This window comes from Chenopodium album, chromosome 21, assembly GCF_948465745.1.
Source record: "Chenopodium album chromosome 21, dcCheAlbu1.1, whole genome shotgun sequence".
In the NCBI taxonomy this organism is placed as follows: Eukaryota; Viridiplantae; Streptophyta; class Magnoliopsida; order Caryophyllales; family Amaranthaceae; genus Chenopodium; species Chenopodium album.
The window spans coordinates 17,063,569-17,087,391 of NC_137854.1; the positions used below are offsets into that span (position 1 = coordinate 17,063,569).

General features: G+C 35.5%; 1 protein-coding gene across 3 annotated transcripts; it reads left to right on the plus strand.

Annotated features, from left to right (window-relative positions):
• Positions 1 to 431: 431 nt before the first annotated feature.
• LOC145603092 (uncharacterized) lies at positions 432 to 23,401 on the plus strand. 3 transcript variants are annotated; one of them, XM_081659211.1, is made up of 9 exons: positions 432 to 873; positions 3,009 to 3,359; positions 3,448 to 3,663; positions 5,122 to 5,771; positions 7,804 to 7,900; positions 8,024 to 8,077; positions 8,164 to 8,252; positions 21,105 to 21,295; positions 22,474 to 23,401. In XM_081659211.1, the coding sequence occupies exons 1-9, from the start codon at positions 637 to 639 to the stop codon at positions 23,094 to 23,096; spliced, it is 2,508 nt and encodes an 835-aa protein (XP_081515337.1). In that variant the 5' UTR covers positions 432 to 636; the 3' UTR covers positions 23,097 to 23,401. The 3 variants fall into 3 exon arrangements, with proteins under 3 accessions (XP_081515337.1, XP_081515339.1, XP_081515338.1); XM_081659213.1 differs by having other exon boundaries at positions 747 to 873; positions 3,070 to 3,359; XM_081659212.1 differs by lacking the exon at positions 432 to 873 and adding an exon at positions 1,111 to 1,191 and having other exon boundaries at positions 3,070 to 3,359.
• The last annotated feature ends 422 nt before the right edge of the window (positions 23,402 to 23,823 follow it).

Below are 23,823 nucleotides of genomic sequence, written 5' to 3' on the forward strand. Positions count from 1 at the left end.
GACCCTTATTTTTTATATAGTAACCTTACTTTTAACATACTAACCTTTATTAAAACTTGTATAACGTTTAATATTATTGTGAACTTGAAGTACGGCGTTATGACCCTAATTTTAACATAGTGACTTTTATTATTTATATTGAACTTATAAAATTTTTCATTATAAAAATTAACCTCTAATAGCCTATATATTACCAAAATGATTTTTTTTTTTAAATTTTTTTTTTTTTAGTTTTTTTTTACGCATACCAAAATGACTTTTATTTTAAACATAGTGACCTTTATTTAATTATAGTGACTTTTTTTTTTTATTAATAAAACAATTATAGTTTCTCTAATGTTTGAGGTCCACAATAAATTAGTGCGAACTAGGTCTATTTAAGAATTTGTAGAATGAGAGTGCTCTAATTATCCAAAGCACTCTCTAGAAGACTCAACTTCATTATTCGTGGCGTTCATACTCCGTGCTACACAGTTTATGGGAGTTTGCTCTCAAACTTTCATTGATTCATTCTTCCCTATTATCATACATTCAAATTTAAAGGCTATTCACTAAAATAATCTAATGCAATATTAATCACTTCCCTTTATTCTGCGCTTAATTCGGTTTGGTTTATTCAGCTTCAGTTGGGCTCAAATGATGGCAACAATCTCTGCAAACAATTTCAATTTCAGCTTCAAAATTCAACCCCAACCCAGAAATTCCCACTTAGAAAAATCTGTAATCTTGAATAATAGAAGAAGAAATTTAAAACCACCCTTGAAAATTAATCTTTATTGTCATTTCTTCAACCCCAGAAAATGCCCTTGTCTTTCTGTTGTTTCTAAGGCCACTGGTGATGCTGATTCTGCCTCTCAACATTCAACAGTTTCTGTGAGTTTTATTCTTTGCCCCTTTTTATTTTTTTCTGTTTAATTCTATATTAATTCATGTATTTTTAATTTTTACTTACAATATTTTTGGTATTTGTGCTATTAATTTCTGGATAATTAGTTTTATTCATCTGTGAAATTGGAAGTTTGTGTTACTTGGGGTTGGATAATAAAGCTACAAATTCTTTAAGTTCTGTTTTTTGAGGGTTAGTGGATAATTTGATTTGAGGGTGATGTGCTGGGACCTGTTTCTAGTGTTTTGTTCAGCTGGAGGTGGTTGGTGGTGGCTTGAAATGCTGGCGCCGTGGCGGTAGGAGAGGTATGGTGGGTTATGCTTATTGATTGTTTATTTGGGTATACCCATGCTCGTAGCGGTGGCATTGTTTTGGGTCAGAGACTAAATAGACGAGGTTGTAGGGCAGTTGAGTGCCACTGTCATCAAACCGGAAACTTATAATGTTCCCAAACTAAGTGTCAAAGCTTATGGGAATGTTAATTCACTATGGTTGTGAATGGATTTCTACCTGCTTCTTGCTTTGAAGCTCAAACTTGCCATGCCCGTGGATGGATATGACACCATGCAAGCCCGCAACCAAACACTTTCATCGAGTTATGCTCTTCCTTATGTCTTGTACCACCTTGCTGGTCAACCTAATTGCGTCCAATGCTTTAATTCTATGCATTATAGTAACCAAAGAGGATTGACCACCCACATGGCATATGAACATCATTAGTTTATTTCTTATAAACCTTCATATGTATCCACTTAGCATCACTTGGGATCCCTCGTTATCAGTCAAGCTGAGGCTTCTGCATTAGAAGCAGAGCTGGTTAGAAAGTAAAATGTACGTATTTGAAGGAATTAGTATTTAGATTAAAAATATGTTTTGTCAAAGGGAACCAAGTTTTGCTGGAATGTCTCATTTATTTCTTTTTGTTCTTAGGATGATCTGCAAATTATCTTAGGATTGGCATCCTAATTTTCAAGATCTTATACCAACCTTAGAAAGAGGTTGCCATTCTTTTCACGACTTCACGAGCTTTCTTTAGTGAGGAACAACAAGAAAATTTACAGGAAATACATTAACCTAGAAAGCTTATCTCTTCTACCAAGTAAAACATAGTATTATTTCCAACCCATACTTTACCAATCCAACATTGTCTTTGTCATATTATCATTTTAGCTGTTCTGTAAATAAATCTAAAAAAGGAATAATAATATTATGGAACTGAATAAAGATTTGGCTGACAAATCAGTATGTCCCATCAAAGAGGGAGATAAATGTCACCTCCCCACCTGTTGAGTGTAATACATGTTTGGATTCATAAGTAATCGTCCAGAATTCAAAGGACCTGTTGTTGCTGAGTTTAGGTTGATAATTTTATGCTCAAAACGAAAGGTGTTAGATTGCTTCCATTTTGGGTCAATTTTTTCAAGATTTGATTTAATTCTTTATTGCAACATGAATGAAAATTGAAAAAAGGCTTTGTATCATACCAGCTCTTGATTTTTTTTCATACTGAAAATTTGAAGCTTGTGTATCAACTGGTGCCCTAAGGCTTGTTTTCTTTGCTTTATTTCTCTTATGCTGTGCTACAAGTCTACAACCATTCACTTTTGGACTTATGGTCTTATTCATGCATGTCTTGTGTAAATTAGTGATTAGTTTGCCTTAATGATGCATCCTGGAAACTGCATTTATCATACTGTGTTTTTTCATATTGGGTCAATTTTTTGACCTATAAACAAGTCTTTTACCGCTTATGTTGAATTATGTAATTGTGAAGAATTGAAGCTTGCTGAACCAACCTGGTGCACTAAGGCCTGCTTTCTTTGCTTTGGTTTGCTTATGCTGTGCTAAACAACCGTTCACTTTTGGACACATGATCTTTTGTATACATGTCTGGTATAAAATTTGTGATTAGTTTGGCTTGCGATGCATTCTGCCATTCTATAATCTGCATTTTACTGTGAGACGATTTCAATTGCATGGGCAGTACCACTCATGGTCCTGATTTTTGGACTCTGCCCTTAATGCATATAGTTATGAGGTCATTATGTTTCAATTCATAGAAGAAGCTTCTTAATGTACCTGCTCTTGAAATTTGACCCCACTATGTTGAATGGTTTTATAGGATGTGGATGCAACATTTAGTAGCTTATCAAGTACTGATGAAAATTATGTGCCCTTGCTAGTAAGACTGCTTGGACTGGACAATGACCCCCTGGACAGAGAACAGGCAGTAATTGCACTTTGGAAATACTCTCTGGGAGGAAAGCATTGTGTTGATAAAGTAATGCAGTTTCGTGGGTGTGTAAATCTCACTGTTCATCATCTAAGATCCAAATCTACCCAAGCCTGTGAAGCAGCTGCAGGTCTTCTAAGAATGATATCTTCAGCCAATGCATACAGAGATGTTGTAGCTGAAAGTGGGGCCATAGAAGAGACAACTGCTTTATTAAGGAGGCCTTCCTTGACGGCTGAGGTACACATCAACACATGCTCTTTCTCACTGTTATCTTTATGTTAAATGCTCTGCAGGGCCAATGTGTCATCATGATTCTTGTCTACAGGTGAAAGAACAAAGTATATGTATGTTGTGGAACTTGACAGCAGATGAGAAGTATAGGCTGAAGATTGCAAACTCTGCTCTTTTGCCTGTACTTGTAAAGTGTCTGGATGACCAGGACATTAAGGTAGTTGAGGCAGCTGGTGGAGTGTTAGCAAATTTGGCATTGAGCTCTCCTAATCACAGTATCATGGTCGAAGTTGATGTGATTCCTAGACTGGTGAGACTTGTTTGCTGATCATAAGGTGCTATGTGCTTTATTTATGCTACCAACTCTATTCCCTGATTTACTACCGAGTTCTGACATTTATTAATAATATAGTAATGGAAGTAGATGGATTCCATTCATATTCCAGTAGTTTGAGCCATGTATATAAATTCTCACTTTGGTTGGGTGTTTTTGGAAAGGCTAGTCTCTTTGTGGATACTTGGGCACATGTATTTTACATAGGAAGTAACCTAAAATTTGCCCTTTTTTTTTTTTTTAATTTTTAGTTTTTATTCTTAATTTTTTTGTACTAACTTTGAAGTTAGGATAATGGGATATTCATAAATACCTTAATTTAAACTAGATATTGATCTTACACAATATCATTTGGAAAAATTTCTCATAACCTGCTTGGACACAGTGAAAAAGTTACATGGACAATGTAGAATGTTTTTCTTTATGCTATATCAATTTTAGTCAACAATTGTCCTGAATTTCCTTAATAGCATCTTTGGATAGGAAGAGTTGGAGGGAAGGTGAAGGAAAGGAAAGAAATTATAGGGATCCATTTTCCCATTTCCTTTTCAAAATCAAATCCCTCCACTATTGGAAATTTTTTTAAGGAAAATTAAAGCTCACTCTTTCTCTCTCCTCAGCCCTCTTTCCTTTTTTTTTTTTTTTTCTTCCCCTTCTCTTTCTCTTCCCTTCCTTCACCTCCACAAAGGCTAACCAAACTCACTCTAAATTACAATGACAACATATACCAAGGATATGATATTATAATGACAAGTATTTTATCCTTTCTTAAAATGTATCCGTCAATTTGGAAATATATTCTCAAAAGGACGTTAGCAGCAATTCTATTATGATTGCCCTATGTAAGATAAAACATACTCTTGTAAGAGTTTAAAATCATGAATTTGCACTCTCTTAGTGAGAAAAATGAGCTTTTAATTCATTTACTTTCTCAAACATTTCTCTATCTTTATAAATAGATATGTAGGTTCACAATTATGAGAGTTGGCACACCTTTTGATTTAACAATGACGTGCAAGGCCATCAAGGAAAAAACCCATGGATGTGTTAAGGAAGAGATTGAAGCTAAGGGACCTAACAATGTTATGCCTTATTAAGCGATTGTGATTTCTCTACCTTGCCCATCAATGCTATCTCCTCGAAGTGGAGCTAAGCTTTGATGGAACTATGGGTGTACTATGGCGGTGACATCACTGCCATGGGTGCAACCATGTCCTAGCCCGGGACATGCCCATGAACAAGGGCTCAGATAGAGTTGTACTCCATGACTGTTGAGTATTTTATAATATATACTCTCAACTGTTCACCTTACAGCTCGAGATGTAGCTGGAGATTCATGTTTCTTAGATCCCTATTGTTATTTGGTTGACTAAGTTTCCTTTGCCATCCCTAGATCGGGGTTTTTTTAACAATGCTGTTATTGACTTATTCCAGGCCAAATTTCTAACAAATGAAATTGAAGGATCAAAAGTCATTCGAAAAGAAGCAAAAAATGCTTTGCTTGAGCTTGTTAAAGATGATTACTATAAGATTCTTGTCATGGAAGAAGGATTGGTTCCTGTTCCTTTGGTTGGTGCTGCGGCTTATGCTTCTTATAAGCCAGCCTTGCATTCATGGCCCTCATTACCTGATGGTACCGAGTTTAGACGAAGTTCTAAAGGCCCTTCAAGATATGGTGCTTCTGAATTACTACTTGGGTTGAATGTTGAAGAAAATACTGATAAAGTCGATAAGTCCAAGATGGATGCAATAGTTGGGCGAACACATCAGCAATTTTTAGCCCGTATTGGGGCTATAGAAACTGAAGATGAGAGTAAGCTGGAAAAGGGGTTTTCTAGTAGCTTCCACCAGACGTTGCTTCCATGGAAGGATGGAGTTGCACGTATGGTACTGATTCTTGAGCTGGAAGATGAAGCAGCCATCACAAAAGCCGCAGATGCTATTGCTGCTTCAGCAATAAATGAGCACATGCGGACCTCATTTAGGGAAGCTGGAGCTGTCCAGCGTCTAATTTACCTATTAAGTCACAGCAGTAATGCAGTGAGGTCATCTGTTCTGAGTGCATTGGATAAGCTGTCTATCAGGTACAATGTGGTTTCTATCATTTTAGTTGCATTCTTTACAAACATCTTCTTCAGATAAAGGAAAACATCAGTTGCAGTGATCTTTTAAATACAAATGTTTGAAATTTTAGGTGTACCAGCAACATCAACTTGATTGCTAGAGTTTAGATTTATTCTTGTACCTGAAAACAGGTTTCACCTCTTGCATAAGCAAAGCTTACTATTACGCTGCTTGTCTAATAATTACTCCACTTGTATTTATTTGTTTTTTAATATTTACGTTTCTTTTTTTCTTTCCTCTTATAATCACTTGTTCTCCAACCTCTCTTGTTTCTTCTTTCAATTCATTTCTAATCTTGGAATTTCTCAGTGTTTTCTGTTTAGTGACATAAAGTGAGTGCTTCAGTTCTACTAATACCTTACTAGATAACGTATCTCCTTCTGCAGAAGCTTCATAAAAAAGCCTGAGAAGTTGCTGAAAGCAAATTGTTAAACTTGTTTGAATGCGTCATTTGAATAAAAAAAATTAATCATATTTATTTTTTTGGGAAATTCTCATTGGTAGCCTTGTACGTTTGCGTATTTCCATTGGTAGCCACTTTGTATAAAAATATCTATGGTAGCTTTGCACTCTTAGCATTTTCACTTCCCTAGCCCTATTTACTATAAATCGTTAAGTGGCTGTTAAATTTAACTGAATTTATTTCAATTTAATTGTTATTAAAAAAAAAAAACACCCCTCCCCGGACCCACCAGCTCAACACCTCCCTCCCCTAGTTCCCTCTCCTCCTCTTTTTCTTGTGCCGCTGCCTAGGCTTCCCCCTACCACTGACTTTGGCTGCCCCTCCCCCACCCTCAGCTATCCCTTCTCGTCCCCCCTAAACCACCAGTACACAAAATTACCTCTTTTCTCTTTCCCTCTTTCAATGAAAACCCCCAAAAACCAACCCTGTTCTTCTTTCGTTTTTTTGGCTGCTCTTGATCTTCACCATTTAACCATCTTCACCAAAATTGGAGCTTGCAGCTCTAGATTATGGGCTAGCGGCGCTGCTCGGTAGTGTGGCAGTGTGGTGCTGCTGGTTGCAGGTTGGTGTGACGGTGGCTGGTTGTTCGGAAGCTACTGTGTGGCGGTTGTGGGGAGCTGCCCGGTTGCTGGTTGATGTTGCGGAATTGGTGTTTGAGGGAGCAGGGGAGGCAGCAGGAGTAGTAGTATGGTCTGTTGTTGAGTGAATGTTTGGTGGTGGGTGACTGCTATGTTGCTGCTGCTGTTATTGTTGTGTGGGTACTGCGTAATGGGTGAGCTGTTGGTGGAGCAGCAAAGAAAGAAAGTGGTTTTCTGGTGGTTTAATAGGGGGGACGGGGAGGGATGACTGGTGATGGGGTGTCGGGAATTGGGCGCCGGCGGAAAAGGGTGGGCCGGCGCCGGCAGTGGAGGGGGAGAGGGGAGGAGGTGGTTGGGGGAGGGGTGGGTTTTATTTTTAAAAGATTAATGAAATTATAATATAACTAACCTTAGTTAAGTATTTTTTTTATTATTATAAAAAACCTCAGTAACAGCCCGTTAACGGTTTTAACCAATTAAGGTTACGGAAGTAACATTTAAAAGGTAGGTGACTAACAAAGATAATTCATATATAAAGTGGCTACCAATGGAAATAAGCAAAAGTAGATGACTACCAATTAATAAATGTGTTTTTTTTTTCCATCTAAATGAATGTTGTCTTATAGAGATGTAAATTTCTTACAAAAGTATGTTCTTACCACATAAAGATGTTGTGTTGAGAAAATATCTGAACTTTTGCTTCATTTCCTCTAGCATTATAATCCCACCTTCCCCCCTAATTCATCTCCCTCCCTTTTCTCCACCAAAAGTTCTTATTGTAACTTTTGTTTGTATTCGATGCACTTGTATTTTATTTTCTTGCTTTTCTGAAATTTGTTGTTAATGATTAAGAAAAAGCAGTTCTTTGTTACTCTTTCTATAAATTCAAGATCACTTTTCTACATAATATAACCAACTATTGATTCTGGACCATATAACTGTCAAATGCAGCAATTCTGTTTGTGGAACAATGGAAGCAGATGGTGTTACGCACCCTTTGATCAATGTACTTAATGACTTGAAGACAAATGAAAGCCTAATCGAAAAGGTTAGTTTGTCTGTATATTTCTTCACTCTTTGCCCTATACAATCTGTTGACCGAGGCCATACTGTTCTAAATTGACCTCAAGTTTCAAGTTGTTGTTTGACTCATTTTTTTAAAAAAATGTAGACAGTGAACATTCTTGCAAAAATTTGGGATCCAAATAAACAAATGAAGTTAAAGGTCAGTGGTCAAAACTCTCATAAGTCAAAAATATTGTTTTTCCCTCTTGCAATTGTATTACTTACATATTGTTCGACTGTCTCCAGTTTTATGGTGGACCTATTAATGGCTCAACAAAAATAATTGATTCAAGCAGTCAAAGTGTTGCAGAACTCGGAGGAAGTGAGGTAGAAATGTAAGAATAAGTATTCTATTGACTGGTTTGATATTGCCCTATTCTTTAATTTACTTCTTCGTATATAATTACAAAAAAAAAAAAAAAAAAAATCTTCATCATTTAGAAAAACCTTTCCTTGACCTTTTTTAATCATAATATCTACAAGGAAATTTTACATAAAACCACCTTTTTAATCTTGTTTTTTGCAATTAACCACCTTTTAAAAAAAATGTTGCAAAAAACCATCATTTTTTAAAAAATTGTTGCAACTTCACACCTAATGCCGGAAAGTGAGTATTTGACCAGCTGTTCCGGCATTGACCCAGTGGCACGTGACATTAATTAATCCCTAATTCCCCCCTTTTCTTTTTCCTTTCTCTTTCGCTCTTCCCCTGCTCCTCTTTCTTTCTCTTTCTTCCTTACTTCTACTCAACAATGGTTGTACATGGTTGAAATAGCTGCTGCTTAATGGGTAATCTCGTAAAAAAAATTGATTTTTCATCCTCTATTTTCACTCAACTCCATTAATTAAGATCAAAAAGTTTAAACTCTATAAAAGCTACAATCATGAAAATAAAACCCCAATTGAATTTGTGGCAAAATGCAGTAACCCACATGTAGTAAATCAATTTCATTACATCATAATTCAACCAAATGCCTAGAAAATCATATAATACACACTTAATATAACATCAATTTTTGCTTTGATCTTGATTATACAACACTAATCTTATTCACCCAAACCAACCCCTTTGGATTTGTGTCTGGGTTGTAAAATTCACAGGCCTCAAACCTTCGTGGAGGGTTCTCATGAGTCCAAGACTTCAATCTAGCAATTGGGACGCCACACCCACACTTTTTGTTTAGTGGAGATTGAGACATTAGACCTAGAAGTACCAAATTTAGAACGAAATTAGCAAACCCTAAATTCTGGAATTCGCAAAGCCAATTCGAATTCAATCACCATAGAGGAATAAAGAACACAGAGAAAGAGAAGATGGGAAGAAAAAAAAACCTTAGCAGTTGATTTGTGAAGACGCGGCAACAATGATGAACAATGGAGAAGAGGAACACAGAAGCAAGGAAGAAAGTAAAATAGAGAGGAGAAAGAAAGAGGATCAGGGGAGGAGAAAGAGGGGAATCGAAAGAGAAAGGGGAAAAAAAGAAAAAGGGAGGATTAGGGATTAATTACATGTCACGTGCTTGGCACGTGACTGGGTCAACGCCGGAGCAAGGGTCAAATAGTCAGTTTCCGGCAATAGGTGTTAACTTGCAACATTTTTTTGAAAAGTGGTGGTTTTTTGCAACATATTTTTTATAAGGTGGTTATTTGCAAAAAATGAGATTTAAAAGGTGGTTTTTTGCAAAATTTCCTATCTACAATGATTAAATATAGTGGATCTTTGTCTAGTTTATGGCATACATGGGAAATAAATAAAAGCTTTTATTCTAGGAGTTTAGGTCAATAAGCAGAATTTTAAGAATGATATTCATAACACCTATAAGGATTGGGTACATATAAATAACATGAATACAATAAGTTAGAAATACAACCTTTAATACATGATTCCAAAGCTACGTTTGCTTAAAAATTAGTGCCTCAAGTGTTGCTCCTCTAGTTTTAGTCCACCCAAACACGGATCGAATCTCCATGATTGTTGGTTTGGAAGGAAGAATGAATCTTCCTTGCTTTTGGGGAGGATAGGGCTCCAGTTTAGGGTAAAGTGAGAGGGAGAATACGTTCTTTTTGTTGCTTGTTAATTATACTGTATCTCTTACAGGAAATATTTATTCCCTAATAACTCCCAACCAGCCACTTAGCCCAATCATTTGCTTGGTGTGTTTATTTCGACCCGACACTTATTGTGTGACCTAATAGGATCCAATTAGTTAGCAGTGGGCCTAATCCCATTAGTTCACAGATCATAATTGGTCTCTAGCAAGACAATTATGATTTTATGAATTTATGACCACTGAAATAACCCAAACTTATTATCTCTGTAATGATTCTTATTTATATTTAGTAATTGCACTAACAATCGAGGACACATTTTCTTCATTTATGCCATGAATTTGGGTTCTTAGATGCTTACACATTGTCATCATAACAGAAGGCATAATGGTCAACAGACAGCAGATGGTATAGATTATCAAGGGAAAAATTGAATAATCTTTGGTTTTTTATACCTTTATGAGTGTCTTAACTCTTGACCTGAAAAGCTCTGCGTGACTCATAGTAATCCCTAGTTTCCACATGTCCTTCCTAAAGACCCCTTTGCTAATAGCGAAAGCAAAAACAAATGGAAGCTTAACATTTAGAAGAAGAAACCTACTAGCTTCTCTGTCCTCTGTCATTATTCTTCATCATTTTGATTATAATTTTGACATAGCCTAAGTATTAGGAGCTTCTTTATATAAGGTGACATCGTGTTCAATTTGTTGGGGCAAATTGTTAACCTTTACTCAGGATCTTTTATTTTATGTGAGGTTTATAATTGTTGCCTCCTTGATGTTCATGACCTCTATCCTCTTAATATATAAAGAAAAGAGGGATTTTAGAATGCTAGATAGATATTCCTTAAATGACATTTGAATCATTCAATAAGCTCATTTGCTTTTTTTTTTATTTTTTATTTTATTTTATTTATTTATTTATTTTTTTTTTAAAAAAAAAAAAAAAAAAAAAATTATTGTGAGAATGTAATAAGAGTACCTTAGGGCGGAAGGCATTTTGGTTTTGCAATATTAATCTGATAGAAGTTGCTTAGGAAAAAGGTTAGAGAGTTAGAGGTGAGAAATGCATAGTAGTCAGAAAATGCTGTAAATTGGAACATTGTGCAGATGTGCAGTGTTTCCATTTGCTTTAGCTACTCAATTGGGAATGAAGCAAGCCTCTGAAAAGCTTAAGTGTCCTAATTTTTTGTAATTTTTGTTTATTAATACAATGCTCACCTTCTATACTCTTTAAATCTGTTCCTATATTCCAGGCTATTACAGATGACTGATCTTTTGAATCCAAGATACAATGCTTTTAGAATTTCATATGCTTGCAATCTACAGATGCAAGTACGGTATCAAATTTATCTTAAGTTCCTACTTCCTAGTCATCATCTCTAAGTAAGATACTATGAATGAAACATACATACATCCCTTAAGTCCCATTTATAGTAGGTTATAAGAGAAGGAGGAGGTGAATATTGATAAATTGGAATCACTTAAATAAAGGATATTCAAGCTTTCGAGAAGCTTGATTGACAATATTAAAGCTAAACAGAACTTTCATTAATTTTCTACAAGCTTTTCCTTTCTCTAATATGTCACAATTATAGAGCTTTTCATGTAACACCCCCAATTTCCGACTCTTTTTAAGAGGCATTAGCAGAAGCACCAAATAGTTGATTAGGGGTATTACAGCCTCACTTAGACTACGTACTTAAGTGATAAGGTTAATTTATATGACCCTTAACCAAATTTATTCCAAGACTAAATAATTATCACAATTAAGTCACAACCTAACAAAAAATTACAATATTGTTTCTAACTTAACTTTAAATAAATATCTCAATCCCACTACATTTTCACTATTAAGACTTAGACGGCTCAACAAATCGTTGTCTCATGTTGAATTGCATAAATCTGAAATACAAGAAAACATATACAAGAAAAAAAATTACAAATTCAGTGAAAACTTAATAAATATTCACCTTGTAAAACATATTTGAAAACTTTTTCTTACCTTAGGAAATAATCCCTCTGTTTTGTAATAATCGTAACGCTTTCTTTTTACGTCTGTTTCATAATAATTGTAACATTTTCTTATATGGCAAGAACCCACTACTTTTTTTTATTATTATCTCTCCTACCAATCCCACTTATACCACTTTTTAATTATTTCTCTCCTACTAACAATTAAATATATTCCTTTCAACTATACTTTATATTGTTAAACCCTACTTGGCCCCCACCCTATAATTTTCCTAACACTATGAATCATGCTTACTATTGTGATTATTACGAAACAAAGGGAGTACCTTTTATTTTAGTAAAATATCTTGTACAAAGGTAACATACACACACACATCAATTAATAGTTACAAACATTAATTTTTTGGAGGTAAGAAAATAAGATACTATAATACCATCACCAAAATGTAGATTCAAGTCTACTACTGAGAATGGGTGTAACCAGCAAAATAAGTCTTAATCCTTAAGTGTGCACACTCTCCTATATGAATGTTTTTAACTCAAAGGAGTAGATTAAGCCTAGGGTTGTGCCACATAGCTCAAACCTAAACTACTTCGCAGTACCATTCGCAAACTATGAAGTTCAATGCTAAAACTTTTAAATAAAACGGATGTTCAGTATAAATTATTGACCATCCGTTATAAAGTGACAATAAAATGTGCAAATGTTACACAAAAATGCACAAAAGTTATTCGGACATATATAAGAGTTATTTATGCTTAATTGATAAATTTGACAAAAGTGACAATAAATTTGACGACACTAAATTTGACAAAAGTGAACTCGTTGTTCAGTAATAATCGGGTGTATACAAAACTTTTCCTTTTTCGTAAGGGGATAGATTATAGGAAAAACACACCTTAATAATCCCAACTATTGGCGATCTACTTCTGATAAAATAATCCCAACTATGCTATGACTTTGTCTCCAATGGCCCCAATGACCGGTAACCTGCTGAATGGGTAAATTTTTCTTTTTTTGTTTTTTTTTTAAAAGTCAACGTGTCAGTACATGACTGGCTAAAAAATAAATAAATAAAAAACTAAAAAAGAAAAAAAAAAAAGAAAAAACCTTACAGCCACCACCTCCTCATCGTGAAACCCAAGGTCAAAGCCCCACCTCCCTAACCCCCCTCAACACACCAACACGGCCTACAAGTAACCCCTGCTGCGTGACACCGTAGCAACAACAACAACTACATGTGCACAAATCCAGTCACCTAATACTCGTTTTGCACCGGTAGTGACGCCCACATAACAGTCACCAATTGCTCCAACAATTCAACCACCACGAAACAACAATTCGACCTCCAATAACCACAATTTGCCAACAATTTCATCAACTTTAACCACCAATTGCAGCAGTCAACATCAAACCACCCTTCCCTTCCTTCCCTCCTCACTGGAAAGGTGGAAAACAAAAAAATCATCACATTTTCACAACAAACCACAACCAACTCCACTACTAATAATTAACACAACCGCAACTCCACTCGCACTCGCATTCTTCACCACGCATGATTGTCGTCCGCCACCAATTCAAGCCAATTCAAATGATTGCCGGAAGGGAAGGGTTGGTTTGGGGGGGAGAATGGGCCAATTGGGTAGTTTCAGAGGGGTTGGGAGACGCCGACCATTTTCGAGGGTTTGGGGAGGCGCCGGTTTTTTTTTCTGGTTTGGTGTTTTGCCTTGGGTTTCACGGTGAGGGGGGTGGTGAGGGGGGTAGTGGCTGTTAGGTTTTTGGTTTTTTTTTTAAATTTTTTTGAATTGTTATTAATTTTACACCAATCACATGCTAACACAAGTACCTATTACAACAAGTCGTTGATTTGGTGTTGACCTATTGGGACCACTGGATGCAAAGTCATAGCATAGTTGGGATTATTAGATATTCCCTCTGTTATTTTTTAAATACATCACTTTTATAGGTGTTTTTTTGCAAAATGCATCACTTCCTTATTTGGTTAGTTTATACTTTATTTTATCATTTCTTTCTCTTACGTTATACCCCAATTAAATTATTTTATATCATTTCTCTCTCCTCCATGGTCCCCACTTAAATAATAAAAATTTCTACTCTTACATATTTTCTCTTTCATGGTCTCCATCTTACTTTTACTATAATTAAAAATTCACCAACTCACAATATTATATTACTCTCCTAAAACTCAGCGCATCACCAAGTGATGTAAATAAAATTAAAAAAAAAACGGAGGAAATAATAAACTTTAGTTGGGATTATTATAAGTAAATTGTCAATAGTTTGGATTATTAAAGTGTATTTTCCTAGGTTATAATACCTTATATTTTAGTATTAAAATAAGTATTTACTCCATCCGTCTCATAATACAATGCCTCTTTGGGTTTTTATGCGAGAATTAAGAAAGTTATAAATTCCTTAAAACTAATGATTGGAAATACATATGTGCATGTGGGATTAGAGAGAGATAGAGAGAAAGAAAAAATAGTTGGGAATAATTGAAGAGATAGAGAGAGAAAGTATTGGAAATTAATAATAAAAGTAAAAAAAAAAAAAAAAAAAAAAAAAAAAGATGACGATTCATCAAAAAAGGGTAATAATGTCAAAAAGTACAACCTTTAAATAGAAAGAGACATTGTATTTTGATTTACCCAAAAAGGAAAAGAGGCATTATATAAAGAAGGAGGGAACATTAATTATTTAATGATTTGAATACTCTATTTTATTACTATTTTGGGTTATTATCTTATATATTATATTTTTTTATACTAAAAATAAAATAAAATAAAATATTAACCGAATGATATATTTATAAGTGAATGATGAGCAATTGTGATCATCATCATTATTACTTAACAACTCAATCTAGGCTCACTGCCTTGTATAACAAACTAGTTAAAACCATCAGATCATCTTCCTAAACTTCATTCCGAAAGGACTCATGAAATAGAAGCAAAAGTACTCTCCCTACTACCATGAATAATTCTAAATACACTCCTAAATTCATTCCTGTATCATCTTTTATCTCTAAGTCAAGTTCAAATTATTCCCAACCGCTCAAGATAATGCTTATCTTTCCATTTTCAAATTCGAACTTACCTCTCACCCTCATTGCTGCTCATTTCCAAGACTTTACAAACCATTCATACTTTCCACAAAGCATCGAAATATCCCACTCAAGAAACCAAATAATGTAAGTCGATCGTCGAAACAATTTTAACTCACTTTCGGCACAACAAAAACACCTTGAAATAGCAATGGAAATTAATGTGAAACACATCACCTCGTACCCTTTACCGTCGTTTTTACACTCAGCTTTAAAAATCTTTACATCGACCAAAATCATAGGTATACGGCTTACCCAAAGTCACTAGTTTCTCTTGCACACGCACGCACAATGTTACAAGGAACGGGATTCGATTCGAAACGTGGTACGGAAACGAATACGCAGAACGCTACCCGTGGTGAATCCGGTACGATTGGGTACGAAATAGTAAATTAATAAAAAAAATATAGGTGATTTTTATTAATAGATTTTATATTAGAAATTAAAATAAACACAAATATATAATAATTCCTCCAAAAATATGTATTTAGGTGAGTGGATTGCTAAAAAATTAGAGTATATAAAATAGAAGGCCCAAGATGCTCATTGAAAAAAGGCCTAGTTGTTGATAGAGGTTTAAGCCCATTCACCAATTGAAACAAAACCCTAGCTGCCACTTTAGTAAAATGTTACTGCTATGTAAAACATGAGAGAGGAGAGAGAAAAAAGTCAGAAAATTTTCAAAAATTAAATAAGCAATGCACGTGAAAGAAGGAAGAGAGAGAATATTGCACTGCAAATGTCGGGAAACAACCCATTAGAAGTTGCAGAGGGAGAACAACCGTCTTCGGTCAGCCACAACTAGGAGTCGCCATCTTCAGCGTTCTGGTTCGCGACCACTAGCGACTCAGTTCGCGTTTGTTCCGCGTTCCGGTTCGCACGAATCAGTTCGCGATTCGTGGCACCGTACCGCGTTCCTTGTAACGTTGCGCACACACACAGTGTTTGATGAAGGAAAGCAAACTTTTGGTAAGTTGTATACCTTCAATTTTGTTAACTTTAAAGATATTGAAAACAAGTGTAAAAAGAATGGCAAGGGCTAAGAGGTGGTGTATTTCGCTGTAGTTTAAGGGTGCTTTTGCTGTGCTAAAAGTGGGATGAAATTGTTTCGATGATCGACTTTTAATATTTGGTTTCTTGCGTGGGGTATTCTGATGCTTTGTGGGAAGTATGAATGGTTTGTAAAATGTAAAGTCTTGGAAATGAGCATCAATGAGGGTATTTATAGATAAAATTGCAGTATTGCACAATGGTATGATAAGATAGAGAAGTTCGAATTTAAATAATGGAAAGATAAGCATTGTCTTAGACTCTTATTCGGTTGTTGGCAATATTTTGAACTTGAATTAGAGATAGAAGATGATACATGAATGAATTTAGGAGTGTATTTAGTCTCATTCATGGTAGTAGAGAAGTACTTTAGCTTTTATTTCATAAGTTCTTCCGGAATGAAGTTTAGGATGATGAGCTGACGATTTAACTAGTTTGTGATACAAAGATGGTGAGCCTAGATTTAGTTGCTAAGTGATGATAATTACCATATCTTGTTATTCAATTATAAAAATATCATTCGGTTAATATTTTACTTTATTTTTAACATAAAAATATAATTTATAAGAATATAACCCAAATTAGTAATAAAATAGAATATTCAAATCATGAAATACTTATTTTAATACTTCTAGGGTATTACATTTCATCAACTAACCGATTACCTTATTATTCAAGCCATTTATAACTGAATCATAATGTGACTACTTAAAGTGTCCTTCCCCTAATTTTGATGCTTAACATAAGACCTCATCGATCAAAGTTGACCTCAAATGGTAACCTGATATAATAATATGTGTGTGTTTTTGCCTATGAATGATCATGAATCCCTATTGGATTATTGGACTACTGAGTTAACTGTTATTGTTCTTGCTGTCAAATCCTTGCAAAGTTATATTGACACGCAGAACAATTCATAAGCAGATATTTTTTTTTCCTTAAGTTTTTCTCAAGCTTAGGCACAAATTAGAACAACGCACCTTTTATGGTCTTTTGGGGGGGGGGGGGGGGTCTTAGGGAGGCGCATCAAAAGGCAGCTTGAGGTACACAATATTTGTTTCAATTTTGGAAAATTTGTCAAAAATAATCTTTTAAAAGCACCATTTTGCGAAAAAAAATCTTTTAAAGGCTTTTTGGTTAAAAAAATTAAAAAAACCACCAAGTTCATTTTTTTGCATATAAAAACCTGTTTATCTAATTACTCTCTAATTTTCTCTCATTACTTCTAATTAACCTTTAACCCACTTAATTATTTAATGAATAAATTAATTTTTTTTTAAAAAATCACCAACCCCCAAACCACCATCCAACCACCATCTCCCCTTCCCCCTCTCCCTCCCCTAGAAGCAGCCTCCTCCCCCGTCGCCCAGATCCCCTCACCCCCGGGAACCTACCTCCACCGCCGCCCGACCCTCCCTTTACCACATATCCCCGCCCGCGACCACCCTTCACCTTGATGTTCTCTGATTCTAGGTATTTTTATTTAATAAAAAGAAAAAGAAAATGTATTTGTGAAAGGGATCAGCCATGTTGATAATGTCTGGTTGGCGTGCCTATCACTGTGAAACTTCATAGGAGAGAGAAAATATTAAGGTGGGCTTCTTCCATTTGAGGTTAGGGAGTTTGGTGGAGGGGGAGATGGTAATGGCGACAACCCACCACCACAAAAAATGTTGCCAGTGGGGTTGAGGAGTTTGGTGGAGGGGGAGATGGAGGTGGAAGGGCGGAGAGAGAAAGTGGCGGACGAGGGTAAAGATGGATGGGTCGCCTGTCGCCGGTGAAGATGGGTCGCCGGTAGAGGGTTCCAGGCGGCAGCTCAGTTGGGGGAGCGGGCTGCCACCGCCTGCTAGGTAAGTGGGAAAGGCAAGAGGGTGGCTGGATGGTGGTGCCATGGTGTTTTTTGTTTTTAATTTATAAATTAATTTAATTAATAAATTGTTAAGTAAGAATTTGATGTTTATTAAAAAAATTAGAGGTTAATTGAGTGAATTAGGGACACTAGGTTTCCTTTAACAAAAAAAAAATTGTAATCGGGTTCTCTTTAGCCAAAATGTTAAATATTTGGGTTTTTTTTATTCCAAAAAGCTTATAAAAGGTTTTTTTTTTTCGCAAAATCGTGCTTTTATAAGATTTTTTTTGACAAATTTTCCTTCATTTTTTAACTAACTAAATGAGGCGCACTGATGCACGCCTAAGGTGCAGGGAATCCCCATCATTTTGGTATGCCGTGAGCCTGTTTATGCATTGGTCTGAACTCTGAACTGATTGGCAATGAAAGAAGTATTGTATTGTGTAACTTACCTTCATCACTCTGTATCAAGGGAAATTCATAGCTGGTTTAATGGGCTTTCTATCCTTATCATTGCCTAATTTTTTTTTTTCATTCAAATGTTCTCAACCAGTGGAAGTTAAACCAATTCTAGTTCCATGGAGAAGTTAAGTTTGGTTTAATATTCGAATACGTAAATCAAAGAAAGGCGTTAAGTTATGTCTGAATAAAAGTGAAAGGTTTTGATATGTATTTGGGATACAGAAGCATAGACCGGAATATTTTATTGAGCAAGTCTTCAAATATGGAAATAACTAGAGAAACTTAGCTAGTTCATCAGTCCCATAGTTATAGGAAGTCTAAATACAAATATTCTTCTCTATACCTGAATTTTATTCTTGTCAGCCATGGTCCTTATGTCTATAAGTGTGTCCTACTTTATTCATTAACGTTCTTGACTTCATGCATTTCAACATTATCGTAGTTTAAATCTTTAGCTAGTTGTTACGATTATTACAACTGTTAACTTGATTTAAAAGTCTGCCATTACATTGGGTAGATGAGAGTATATCAATCAATCAATCAAAGCCTTAATCCCATAAGTGGGTTCGGCTAACATGAACCAAATTTGATTATTCCGTGTAGTCATCAACATAAATCTTCTTCCTCCATCTCTTACGATCCAATGCTTCATCCTCATGCAAATCCATAAACCTCATATCCTTCCTAACTCCTTCCAACCAAGTCATTTTCGATCTCCCTCTCCCTCTCCCTAGTTTAAGCTCTCCATGGTCCCACTCTTCCAGTCTTCTAAACGGTGCACCCTCGGGTCTCCGTCTTACATTCCCAAACCAACGCATACAGTTTTCTCTTAGTTTATCTGCAATGCCTGCCACACCTACTTTCTTCCGAATAACCTCATTTCTAATTCTATCTCTTAGAGTGTTCCCACACATCCATCTTAACATGCGCATTTCCGTAACCTCCATCCTTTTAATGTGCTCCTTCTTAGAAGCCCAACATTCTGTACCAAAGAGCAACACTGGTCTTATGGCAGTCCTATAGAATTTTCCCTTCAACTGTAAAGGAATGCTTCGGTCACATAACACTCTCGTAGCCGCTCTCCATTTAAGCCACCTTGACTTAATCCTATGGACCAGATCAATGTCACCATTGTTCTGGATGATCAACCCAAGATACTTAAAACGTTCACTCATAGTCAAATCCTTTCCATCTAAACTCATCACTTCATTGTTGATGAGAGTATAGAGCTGCTTAATTCTGTCAAACGTTTTCTGCTGAAATAATAATGCATGATATGGAATTTGTCTATGTTCAAAGACAAGATTGGGAAATTTGATTGTGATTCTTACATCCATATGTATTGAGGATTGTCATATATTCTAGTGAGTTGGTTTGAAAGGACAATGAGACATAACTCATTCCTTGTAGAATAGGCTAGATACGCAAGGAAACTAAGGATTTATTCTACTAAATAAATAGGAATTACTTATGCACCACATTATTATGCCATCACAATTTTGATATAATTATAAAGTTTTAATAATAAAACAAGTGTATGGAGTTTAGGAGTATATATAATTGTCATTAGATTTTAAATAAACTGCCATAGTTCATTGTAATATCTATATTAAGTACATACTCCACCAAAACTATGAAAGTTTTATATTATTAAAGTATTCATTGAAACGAATTAAACAAGACCCCAAATGAGACATGACTTTTTTCCCCCCAAATGTATTGATAAAATTTAAAGATAGTCTTTCGAAATGAATAGTGACTAAATTCCTAATGGAAAGGAAAAAGAGGGGACGAAGGGAGTAATAGAATATAATTTTGGTGCATTATTTGAATTTTGTACTACGTAATATTTATAATTTATACCTTGGAAATTATATATATGCTTGTAGGTAAGACTTGTTTAACTTATACCTTTGCGATCAATAAAAATGTATTTCGCCGTTTATCTAAATTCCTATAAAAGTATCAACAAAAATGAAGGAGAACTCAAAAGGGCAGCACAAGTTGGGGTAGGAGGTAATGGGATTTAAATACTTGCCATAAATGGGATAAATTTACAGTGAGTAGAACTCATGAATTCAGAGGGGATGCCTGCTATTCTTCATACTTAACTGTGTGCATTTGCATGGGTTTGACAGTTTGAAAGCTAATTCATAGTTTTATCATGCACCACCAAAAGCCAGACTTCATAAATTTCCAAAATTAAGAATTAAATCTAATAACAAATTAGGAACTCTGGATGATTAAATGGACAGAATTGAACTCTCCCTTGGAATCTTTAGAACTCCCTAACATACATGTGTATATGCATGGTTGTCTGGTGGGTATAGTCACAGTTGTGGTCACCGTGTCAGAGAAGCACATCTTGAGTGTAACTTCACGCTTCATAAAGTGAATTTCACAATTTTACAAAATTCCACTTCTTTCATGTTGAGAGTTTTGATATATGATTATATCTCATACTATACTCGTAAATTACAAGGTTTTTCTTTCTTGTAGTGTGTGTGTGTTTATTATTTTTTTTAACCTCCATGACCATTGCTGTAATTGCAACCATGTAATTTATGTGTCAAATTAGTATACTAAGGCTATACAACACTGACCTTCCCTTTAGTTTGAACCTTGTGCAAATTGCGTCCTTATGTTGTTTATACGTTAAAATTTGGAACTTTGTTTCAGGGAAAGTATGCTAGACTCTACGCTAGCTGCTCGTCTTGTTGATATTTTGAAGATTGGATCCCCAAGTTTACAAACAAAAGTTGCATCTATCCTTGAATATTGGAGTATGATTGAACAATGTGTGGATGTCATCCTTGCAACAGAAATTGAGTCTGCTTTGATAAATTTCTTCACACAAAAAGTTCCAAGAGGTATGTGAAACTTTGTATTAGGAACCTACCTCCTCCGTCACACAGAGTACGTCCCCTTCATATTTATGGTTCATGGTTCATGGTAGTCTCAGTGGAACAGAGGGAAATACTATTTTTGCTTTATGTTGTCTCTTATATAGGTCTTCTTTCAACTATCTGCTTGTTATCTGGTTCCTTGGTCTATGGCCTTCTTGAGAATGAACGGCTTCAAAATTATCTATGCCTCTCAGTTCTGTGTGGAAATTCATTTTCCAACAGTTACCTCTTATGATCTCTCTCAGCCTCTCTTGCTAAGATATCAAGGGGTAATGTGGGGTACAATGGATTTTCGGAGGCATGGGAGTAGCCTCATACCAAAATTCCATCTCTTTTGTGCCTTAACACTTTTCATAACACTTCAGTTTCAGACAAAATCAGTTTAGTCAGTGAAAAACAAATCAAGTGAAGATAACAGATGGTAAGTTGATGTGCTGAGAACAGAAATATGATTGAACTTTTTAACGTTACTTATGTATCCTAGGATGGATGGTTTTGTTCATATTATGAGATACTCCCTTCGTCTCCTAATACAAAGCCTCATTTCTTATTTGGTAAACCAAAATACAATGCCTCTTTCTATTTAAAGGTTGTATTTTTTGACATTATTACCCTGTTTTTAATGAGTTGTCATTTTTTTCCTTTGCTTTTTTGTACTTTTAACATCAATTTCCAACACTTTCTCTCTCTACCTCTTCCATTATTCCCAACTACTTTCTCTCTCTCTCTCTAACCCCACATGTACATATGTACTTTTAATCATTAGTTTTAAAAAATTTACAACTTTCCGCGCAAAAACCAAAAGAGGCTTTGTATTAGGGGATGGAGGGAGTACATTTTATCACCCCTAGTATAAATAGATAGCTGATTAAACAGTCAATTAATAGCTCCTTTGGCTCACTCCGTATACTTTTAAAGCTGTAAAATTTGCTATGTAATGCACAAACTTCAAATCTGTGTTAATAATCTCTGATAATTACAGAGGATGTCAGCTCCGTCATTTACTCTTCCTCAACCCTCGACTGAGAAAAGATTAAAAAAAAAAAAAAAAAATCCTTTGACCCCTACGATTAAATGTTACATGATTAAGTTTTCTATGAAGTCTTTCTTTGACTCTGCCTCCTGTTTTTAATTTCTGCCAGATATGGAAACTTTCGCCGAGTATGAGGAGCCTGATGTGGCTTATGTTGAAGATGTTGGGCTTGCTGTCTCACAAGCTTCAAGATTGCTTACGAAGTTGCTTGATTATCAGCAATTCCGACGGACTGTCGACTTGAACCATTTCACAAAATTGCTTCGGCAGATTCTGAAGTCTGATATCCCTCTTGATTACAAAGAATGGGTTGCAGCCTGCCTAGTTAGGCTCAGCTTCTTTTCAAGTCCATTTGAGAATCCCATTACCACCGAAGTTGCCCTTTATGAGACCATTCCACGGTTAATCGAGAAAATAAAAACTGCCTTCTCAGCTGATGCTCAGGAGGCTGCTGTGGTAGAACTTAACAGGATAGTTTCTGAAGGTGTGGTAGATGCAACGCGAGCTGTTGCTGCTCATGGGGGTATATTTCCTTTAGTGAAGTTGTTAGAGCAAGGAAGCGAGAGGGCTATTGAAGCTGGATTGGCTGTTCTATACAATCTGAGTATGGACAGTGAGAATCATTCAGCAATATTAGCTGCTGGAGCAGTGCCAATACTAAGGAGAATTATCCTTTCACAAAATCCTCAGTGGACTCGAGCTCTTCATCTGTTAAGGAACTTGCCTGTGTGATTTATACTAAAATAATTATCATGATTGAATATTTAACTCAGTAAATTTTGGAAAACAAGCAACTTATACATGCACTTGTGAAGGTGATTCCGTTACCTCCATCTGCGTCGTTTTGGCAAGACTGTTTTGTCCTGCTTAAAAGCTTCAGTGGGGTAATTTCTTAGACTTAGAATGTTAATATCTTTCACTATAATGTATGAGAGTTAGATCGAAGGGCTAATCCAAGATATGTACTCAGATTGACTGATTTTTCGTTAAAATTGCTGAGTTAATTTCAAGAGAAATTCTCATTTTATCACTGTCTATATTATGGATTTTCATTTTTTCGGTTCAAGGTGAAAGGAACCAAGATAATTTAATGTCCGTCTGTGGGGACTGAAATTTTTTGGTATCAACATAGAGGTTGGGTGAGCCTTGCTATGCTTCAAAATGTTGGTTCCTTTGATGCCAATCTATGGAGTATTATGCTGACTGCTGAGGAAAATAAATACGTAGTACGTAGTATAGATGTAAGTTCATCATGACGTGTGGATGCCAACTTAGAAATCGAACAAACTCAATAAATTCATACCATCATTATAAGTTTAGGAAAAATTGTCAAGAATAACATGACCTTTCATTCATCTTCCAAAAATAAAACCACCTTTGATTTATTCCAGAATAACATGACCTTTGATGCACTTATTCCAGAAATAGAACCAAAAACAGGTTATCGGTTTGTGACTTG